The 9,897-nt window shown below is 35.6% G+C and overlaps 1 protein-coding gene across 1 annotated transcript; it reads left to right on the top strand.

The window, feature by feature from the left end:
- The first annotated feature begins 375 nt into the window (after nucleotides 1-375).
- Nucleotides 376-9,250, top strand: LOC139142316 (interferon-induced protein with tetratricopeptide repeats 3-like). The gene is made up of 4 exons (XM_070712223.1): nucleotides 376-439; nucleotides 4,882-5,020; nucleotides 5,464-5,585; nucleotides 6,993-9,250. The coding sequence occupies exons 2-4, from the start codon at nucleotides 4,915-4,917 to the stop codon at nucleotides 8,205-8,207; spliced, it is 1,443 nt and encodes a 480-aa protein (XP_070568324.1). The 5' UTR covers nucleotides 376-439; nucleotides 4,882-4,914; the 3' UTR covers nucleotides 8,208-9,250.
- The last annotated feature ends 647 nt before the right edge of the window (nucleotides 9,251-9,897 follow it).

The raw sequence follows: 9,897 nt of genomic DNA, 5'->3' as shown, positions 1-9,897 counted from the left end.
TACCGTTTCAGGGGTTTAGCTGGTTTACCTGGTACATTCTGAATTTTGTATGTATGAAACGAATAGAAAACTGACTTTAACATTTTAGAATTTTCAAGTGATCAGAGATACAAAATTCATGAAAAGATGAGATGATCGCCACGTCCATTTAAGGGGTATATAAACAATACAGATAGCTGCCTTCTGTTGGTAAAATCTCAAAAATAGCAAAATGTTTTAAATATTTCGCGTTCTGATTTATTTCTGTGAAAACTAGTCTGAAGGTCTTTTCCCTAACTTTTTGCTTTGAACTTTTTTTCTGCTTTTGACAACCCCCGTCTAAAGATGAAATAGTCTGTCCCTCATAGACCTTTGCAAATTTAACCGGAAATTAAAGCCACCGGAAATAATTACATACACGGCGCAATTCATCAGCATCACCACCAATTCTGTGCAGCAGGTATGTTGTGTAACGACTTATTTCGCCATTTATATCACCTAGTCGTGTTAATTTGAATATAAGGTCCGGTATGTACCGACAGCAGTGATTATTGTTTGTGGTCCACGGTCTGCGGCACTTTACTGAGCTCTCATGGCTTGACCCGTTCTCTTTGCCTTTGAGCTCACATTTCCTACATGTATGTAGAGAGATTATGGTTATCCGGCGTCGTCTGTATGCATGTAATTATGTACAATTGCTACTCACGGCAGATTTTAATATATTTAACGATTTGTCAATCTGATTGTTGAACACATTTTCCAAACGGACTTTTGACTTTCCAAATTGGTTATTTACTTAAACTCAGCATAGTGAGCACGAGTAAGACACGCCATAATTTGTGAATGTATATACCATGATATCGCTTAACATATGTATGTATGTATGTATGTATGTATGTATGTATGTATGTATGTATGATTGTAGTATGTATGTATGTATGTATGTATGTATGTATGTATGCATGCATGGATTGATGGATGTATCGATGGATGTATGAATCGATGGATGTGTAGATGTATATGTATGTCTCTACACATCAAAACTCCAAAGCCGCAGCATCTACCATCTTAGTCTTTACTGTTCAGGTGCATCCAGAGATTTAGATATGAATTTGTTCAAACTAAAAAATGAGGCCAGATTTGTTAAAATGTGGTATACAGGTTCTTTAAGGTGACTTTAGTGAGATTTGTTTTATATTGTGGTAAAATATTTATAGTTGTTTTCAGGGACAATTTTTCCCGTTTTTGTTAAAAAATCTTCTTTTCTGAAATTGCTCATCCAATCCCTTTGAAACTTCGTCTAAATAATCGAAGGGTTGGTCTCTAGCAAATTTGTTCAAACGGGGGTGAAAATTTCACACATTTCACATTGGGGCAATTTTTCCCATTTTTTGTAAAAAATCATTTTCTTCCTTAGTTCGTTTTGGATTTCTTTGAAACTTGATGTGCTTGGTCCCTGGGTTGGCCTCTATCGGATTTGTTTCAAACGGTGGTAAAATTGTTCATATTGTATTTTTGGACAGTTTTTCAGTTCGATAATGTTAATTGTTCAGAAATTTTGATATAATATTCCGGAGGAATGTTTCACATTTTAGGTCAAAAATCATTTTTTCTGAATTCTAATATTCTGATTGCTTTGAAACTAGGTATGCACGTACTTAGTTGAGTGTCTCAAACATGCGGTGAAATTTTAATATTTGTATTTTTTTTGGCAATTTTTTTCTCACTATTGTCGAAAAATCATGAAATGGATTTTCCGATTGCTTTAAAACTTGGTATGCATGTTTCCAGGGGTAAACTTTGCAGAGTATCTTCAAATTATGACAAAACATGCAAGATTGTATTTTTGTGACAATTTTCGCTGTTTAGTTGAGAAATACCAAATATCTTACTCTTGTAATTTCAAGGCACTTTAAGTCAGTTTTGTCAAAGATATTCTTCTTCAAAAGTTCTGATCAGAGAACTGATATATTTGGTGTACATAGCCCTGAGGATGACATGAACAAAATTTCCTCAAATTATGCTAAGGTCTGTATGAATTTTTAGGCTATTTCTCTCATTTTTATTAAATTTCTTTTTCTTAAAAATTGCTGGTCAGACAGCTTTGATATTCTGGTACGCAGGTCTCTTAGGATGACTTAAGTCAGATAATTTCATTTAGTCAGGAAATAGTAATTTTGTATCTTGGGGCAGTGTTTGCAATTTTTTTCAAAAATCATCTTAGACTACTTAAAAACTGATATCTCTGCAATTTGGCATATAAGTCCCTGGATATCCACCTAAGCAAAATAATTTGTTCAAACTGGTGGGAACCTATAATTTTGTATTTGTAGAGCCGATGTTAGTCTGCGAACTTAAATGATCTCTATCAATCGAAATTATATTTTGAGACAGTTTAAAAACAGTTAACATAATGTAGTCATATTTGGTATCAGTTTATAGTAAAATGCGACAAGTCAATGCTTTATGGAAAAAACCAAAACGCTAATAAGGGATTTGCATCAACCAGAATGTCGACAGGCAAGATGCGTTCCACCGTCAATACAGACTCCAGTACACTTGTCGCAGATCTAATGATGGTGTTAAATAAACATACACGCAGCTGTCAGGCCAATAATGATTAAATAAATCATCAAAACATGAGGGCCAGTAAAGTCTAACTCAAACATATGATTAGTCAGATATGAGCAACTAAAGATAATATCAGGTCACTCAACCACCACACCAACAGAATAAATAACGATTACGTCGTAAATTGTACAAATTTAATAAGAGACATTTACGTTTTCCCCAAGGTACTCGTCAGAAGGGCCTGTGGATCTCCAATACATTTCCCCATTATCAAATCAGTTGCTTTTTAAGTAGTCCGTGGGGAATGGGGTGAGCTCCGTACGTGCTTCCTTGTGTGCGTCCACGTATCCTCTGAATTCTCTTAACTATCACGGCAGAGTATATGTCAGCCGCGAGGTTGTTTGTTGACACATCAATTTCGAGGGATGTTCGCAATTTGCTACTTTTCTAGAAGAATTAGTATTTTAGATGTTGTGAGTTCAAGCCCCGCGAAAAGTTACTCCTCCAGTAAGACATCGTTAAATTTGATGACAAATATTAAATATGTTGTTCATACAGAGATGTGCTGACACTGGAAGGCATTGAACAATATCAAATTATTGCTATTTTGCAAATTTAATGAATCATAATCGATATTTAGCTTCTCCAATAGGTCTTCAACGTTCGTAGGTTTTTATCCAACTACCTGTATAAGTGTCCACCTTTTGTGGTAGGCAGATGGCAAAGAAATCATAAGCAGATGGCAGTTTTCTGTGCTTGCTATTGTTGATGTCTGTGTATATAGGGATCTATGAGTATGAGCCATACTTAAGCTTAAATAATGTAGTCAATGGGTTGGAAGGGCCCACCGTGCACCTGCAGAAACCTACTACATAGGTATATTTTATTCTTTAGGATCTGCTGAAAGCTTTATTTAGAATGTTTATTCCTCCATATATAACAGGAAAATAAATGTTAGCATTAGATATTTAACAATACACTAATTCTCTGGGTACAAATTTTTTCCTTGATGAAGTAAACTAGCTTTAAATCTGATCTTTCTCATATGTATACGTTTTCGTAAACAATAATATGACTACATAATATTGGATGACTTTAAATCGATTTTTCTGACAATTTAGTATTTTTAACCGAGAGAATATGATAATCGTGCTTTCCTTGTAATGTAGCAATATAGACTGTTGATGACTGTCAATAGATATAATATATAATATATATATATATATATATATATATATATATGTGTGTGTTCTATATATAATATATATATATATATATATTATACTGCCGCGAGTTTTCGCAAAGCATCATGAATAGAACGCTGGTTCACGGAACTGTAAGGGGTTTAATAATCAACTCTAGAATTGAGTACAATATATCTATATGTAAGTTTAATTTTATTCATGTTGGTTTACTTAATAATTTAGGGAAGGATATAGTACCTTATTTTCGCGGTATATGCAAATCAAAAGTCAGTCAAGGGAGGTAGTGCATCCAAAATTTCCAATGTTAACATCTTTTTTCTTGTTTAGCATATCCTAAAAAACAAACATACCTATGGAGTACGCTTATGGGGAGGGCACGGTGGCCCCCTCCAGCCCACGGACTAATTCTTGTGCTATAGGAATGTGCTATACGTCTTCCATACCATTCTCGTCTATGGTAGCTTGTTGGCCAAAACATTGTCTACACACGTTTACACATGATCACATTACACACAATAACATTCCAAGCGATTGTTATTCAAACTAAGGCTTCACTTTTTATATAAGGCGTTTTAAAATTAAGTCCAATTTATGGTTCCATAAAACTGTTCTCACAAGATGCATTTGCAGCACATGTTGTAAAAGTGATGCCAATAACAATGGTTGCCTTCTGTTGAACAGTAATTCTGGGGTTGATAACAAACTGCATTGCGAACCTTCTTAATGCAAGGTTTCCCCGAACTTTGGATCGTTCATATCGATGTGTATGATTTGGCACGCCTGTGCAGCATTCTCCCTATCCTCAGAAAACAAGATGATATCAAACGAGCATTTTCTATGAAAGTCTGAAAAGAAAGACTTCTTTTAGTTGAAGATATATCCATGTTGTCTGATCAAAATTTAATGGAAAGTAATCATTAGTGGCAGTTGTGCGCCAGTAGCGTGCCTAACAGTTGCAAATCAGATTTATTTTATTAATCATCATAATACAATACAATTCTGTAGGCTAAACGGGGTAAGCTGTTGCTTAGTTGAATTTTCTTCGATAGCCATCACATTCGCCGACACATAATATTAAAATGCTTGTCGCATTAAAAGAGATAATTGCTGATTTTTTGTATTTAAGTGTTTGGAATTTGAAGACACGGCGAGTACTAATATGGCCATGAAGGAAAAGATTTCACTCGGACAGATGATTAAAATGGATGGAAATATCAGCCAGACGGAAGGGAGCAATCTGTTTCACCGAGATGCTCTAATTGAAGGTAAGTATACCAGTTGTAAATGAGTGAAATATTTCCAAGGCTTAGTTAACGCCGTTATCAATAATTCACGAGAAAAGCCAGAGGAATCTCCTCAAGTTTTCCATTACCAGGAGTGAAGTAAACTTGGTTCAAGTCGATGAATGTCTAAAAAATAAAACCATTTGTACTAGTTCATACAAACCTATTTGGAAATTTGGCAGGCCAGGTTTTCCTCGCGATTGAACGCGTTACCTTTGAGTCTGCGCAGTAGTGAGTTAGTTTCTACCGGATTCCGGGAGTAAATCCCCTGTATTGTGTTCACCCCACTCACGCGTTTCACATGAAAACAGAACACAAACCATCGCGTTCACCAAGCTCAAACATTCACAAATCACAGACTTGAACCAAGCCTAGCAATGAAAGTATATTCTGACGATCATGGTTTTATGCTTTTTTGTCACCAGATTTCTCATTCCGACATGAACTGGGAAAACATGTCAGTGCCAATTCATATGAAACAATACTGAAAACATTACCTTGCTATTTTAATTGGGACTTGGAAGACTCAAGTGACGAAGCTCTTGAGGTAATTAAAAACACAGAATAACCTGACAGACAGACACATAAATACAGAAATACAACATACAGTCAGACAGACATGAAGAAATAGACACTCAAGTGACCGTCAACAGTTAAATATAATTTTCTTTGACCCAAAATAATTCTTTCTAATTTTGTTCTCCTTGTCTATCTAAATCTATCTAAACCATATCGGCTTACTAGGAAAGGACTGCCAATTTATTATCTTGCACTACGAAAATTGGAAAATTTTGACATCTTTCGTATCAGTTCAATATATCAAGTAGCTAATGCTATGACTGTTGTTTTATGCGTTTCTCTGATTTCTTTTCAATCATTTAAAAAACTGTAGGGATATTAACCTTGTATAAGTTTGGTTGCTATAATCCAGTTTTCTACTGATGGAGAGGAGACGCCCCTCTTTGGCGACTATATGCTAAACTTCTAACCATTATCGTATACATTTATATTGTACCACTCTAAGACACATAAAATCTTCAAATTGAATTCTCTATTGCATACTACAGAAATTATCGCAATTTGCAGTTTATACAGATATGATGTTTTAAAAATGTCTTTAAATTGCTAAAAGTTTACTTGGTAACGCAACAATTATGAGTGACCTGAAGCCGTCCCTATTAAATTCACAGATGGGCTCTCATTCACTTCACATCATCTATAAATTTACAGTATATCACAGTTTGATGTATGTCTTCCTGTAAATTTTGAGCATGTGCTTAGACTGGTACCATTTTCTGATCCTTAAGATCAGAAAATGGTGCAAGATTCACACTTAGTGTGAATAATATGTATTGTATGCAAAACATTCTTAAGGTCAAGTGTTTTTTATGTCGACGGTTGTTAGATTTGAATAGCTGGAAGTCAATGATAAAGTTGTTGCAAATTCAAATGAACTCTGGAACTTCCAAATCGTGTGGCCGGCAATGTGCGCTAATTTCTACAATATGAAATATGAACAGAAAATCGCAACTAATCCAACAAGCGACCCCTGGCTTCACCACATAAAACGGTCTGATAATTGTCGCTAACAAAAGGTTGTGTCCTTATCCCTTAAAATGAGCTGAACGGTCTACATGTAGCTGCATATATATATATATATATATATATATATATATATATATACACTATGGTTCAACCTTTAAGTTTCTATTTCAGTCTTAAATTAATCTCATATATATATATATATATATATATATATATATATATATATATATATATATATATATATATATACACTATGGTTCAACCTTTAAGTCCCTATTTCAGTCTTAAATTAATCTCCTGCTTCCAGTAAGCATAGCTAAAGAACATGTGTATCTATCGCCCATTGTTGACTTATTGTTATCGCACAAAGAGTCCATTAATGTTTGAGTTGACGTTTAATTTTTTATAGACCTTGGTTCAATGCGCACAGGAGAATCTTGTATCAAATACAGAGATGACTCTGGTACCGCATAAAACTATGCTTGGCTACCTTTATGTGACTCAACGCAGACGTATGGAAGACAGAGAGCCCTCTACAGCTTTATCATGGTTTGACCAAGCCCTCTCTGACAATCAGTTGGATACTGACAGTTGCGGTGACAACGACGGACCACAGGGGGACACGCTCATACTTCTCGGTAACATTGCTTGGGTGTATTTCATATCAGGTAGACTGGACATGGTAGGCAAGACATTACAAAAGATAAAACAGAAATTCGATAATAGAATCAGCGAGAGTCAAAAAGCGTTCATGTATGGCCACAAGGGAATGTGTTTAGCATATTTTATTAAGAGGACATGTGATGTCAGCATTGCTTGCTTTAATAGAGCATTGTCGGTGTTTCCATGCCATACTGATTGGTTATTTTGGTATGGATTCACTTTGTGCTTTCAGAGGGACCGTTACTATCAGAAACCCTTTGATACTGATGCATTTTCTGTGTTACACGAAGAAGAAATTCTATACAAGCATGTCCTAGAGAATAATAGCAATCATAGTTTTGCCAAAGCAATGCTTAGTAGCTTGTTCTGTGCTAGGGGGCAGTACGACAATGCAGATTCGTTAATCATTGATGCACTCCAATCGAATCACACCATCCCAACCATTGCTTACTCTGCAGCCACAGTTTATGCCACACTAAAGAATTTTAGATTATCAATAAAAGTATTAGAACAAGCTCTTGAAGCATGGCCAAACAACACATATTTGCTTCGTCAACTTGCATACACGTACAAAGAGATATACCTTCTTGAATCTGCGTATGATACCGAGCAAAACTATTTGAAGAAGGCAATTCGATATTATGACAAGGCAATTAAAGTTGCAAATGGTCATTTACCAGACGCAATAATTAGTAAAGCGAAGGTATGCACATTGATGGGAAATATGGTCGAGTCCCATCGTCTTTATCTTCTTGCCATAAATACAAACCGTGACCCTTATTGGAAATCCGTTGCATATTTTGAATTTGGAGAATTTTGTGAGCAACACCTGGAGGAACATAGTGACGCTTTGAAATACTACCAATTAGCTATTGACCAGGGTACTCAGTATTGGTGTGCTAAGAGGGCGGCACATGTAATCCCTCATTTACCTCTGGAAAAGTCACTGTACAGGCCATGATTCAGTAGTCACCAGTGATAGATTATCGAATTGGAGGCATCGAGGTTGATGAAAAGGTTAGAGAGGTGGCACAATCACAGAAAAAAGTGTTTGTACCCTCATACAATTTTATGACAAAAGTTGACTATTTTGCTTGTTTTCTTTGTATTTTTTGTTCCAAGGGTGATTGATTATGCATATAGAAGTAAGGTGTTATTGCAATTACTAACAAAATGAGTTTCATTCACTATGACTATTTTAATAAGGGGAATTCTCTCTATTTGGTAAATATAGTTTTTACATGTAATTTTCATATTAATAATACTATAACAACGGCTTTCAAAATGTAAGTCCATTCACTATGCGTATATTTACTAGCTTAGATTTCAACTTTGAAGACTCTGTATATTAAACATGTTAGAAGCCATCTATACTTTTTAGTGCTATCTAGTCTCCTAAGTATTTATAAAATTGTGTGTGTGTAGCAGAAATTTATGTAGGTTTGATGTTTCAAACATAATGTACAATTTTATAGAAGTTTTGATCATTGTCGTTTGATTGATATATTTCAACTTCAATATCTTATCTGTAGAGAGACGCAAAGTTTCGGATGTTTGTTTTCTTCGTAAAATTCGAAACGGTCAGTACTAGTGTCCATATGTTCTTTCCCAGTTATACTTTATATACCTAGCAGATAGCTATGACATCATGCTTCTTTTCGCGTCTGTGGCAGTAGAATTTACTTGAGAGCGTACTCTGTTGTTTTAAGGTGCACAAGTAATTTTCATGACGTCTGCAAAGGAAACCCCATCATTAATTTCCATTACCTTTTGAAATTTATAGAAAAGTCTGTAAATCCCCCGCTTTTAACATTTTCTGTGTCGTTATTATTTTATCCTTTTCTGTAAATTTCGTTGCTTATTTGGTCTCTTCCTTGTTCATTGTACTTAATTTGGTTTCATCTTTTTGTGTAGTTGATTTTTATGGTGTCTGTAAATAGGCTTTTGGTCCTTTGGTTTATCGAAATAACTAATATAAATTCGTAAAACTACGATGGAGGTTTGGCCTTCGGCCTCAAACTCTGATTCTTCGGGCTTTGGTCGACTCTTCGGGCAATGCTGCGAGTACCTTTGGCTCTATCCACAGTCGCTTGTTGTTCGATACATCGCGGCCGATTACTTTCCTAATGCATACCATACAGCGGCCGTCGTGTATCAAACCACAAGCGACTGTGGTAGGCTCTATCATGTGAACAAGTGTAGACTAAAGACAGAGCTGTACATGTCTAATGTAACTGTATACATAACTGGATAATAAGTCTCATATTAGTATAGAAAATGTCTGCACATTCTGCTGGAGGGTGCACACACAATTTGTGACTTCAGACCTCTGCAAATTAAAGTCACCAGAAAGAATTATGGGTATATATACATATACACGGTGCTATGCATCAGCATCATCACCGATCGTGCGCCTACGGTATGTTGTTATGTTTGTGACAACGTCTGTCGCACAACGTCTGTCGCCTTTTATGTTACCTCGTCATCCTAGTGTTTCATTCATGGAAGGATTTCGAAATATGTGTACTAGCTACAGTAATTATTGTTTGTGATCATATAAAGTCCACTTTCAGAGCACTCATTGGCTTGGCCCCTGGGGGGCTGAAGGATGTCTTGAGAAAAAAGTGATCATAACACACAAAAGAACACTG

Source organism: Ptychodera flava, chromosome 10 (genome assembly GCF_041260155.1).
Source record: "Ptychodera flava strain L36383 chromosome 10, AS_Pfla_20210202, whole genome shotgun sequence".
NCBI classification, from domain to species: Eukaryota; Metazoa; Hemichordata; class Enteropneusta; family Ptychoderidae; genus Ptychodera; species Ptychodera flava.
The sequence above is the reverse complement of the archived record's forward strand: the minus strand, read 5'-3'. Positions and strand labels throughout refer to the sequence as shown.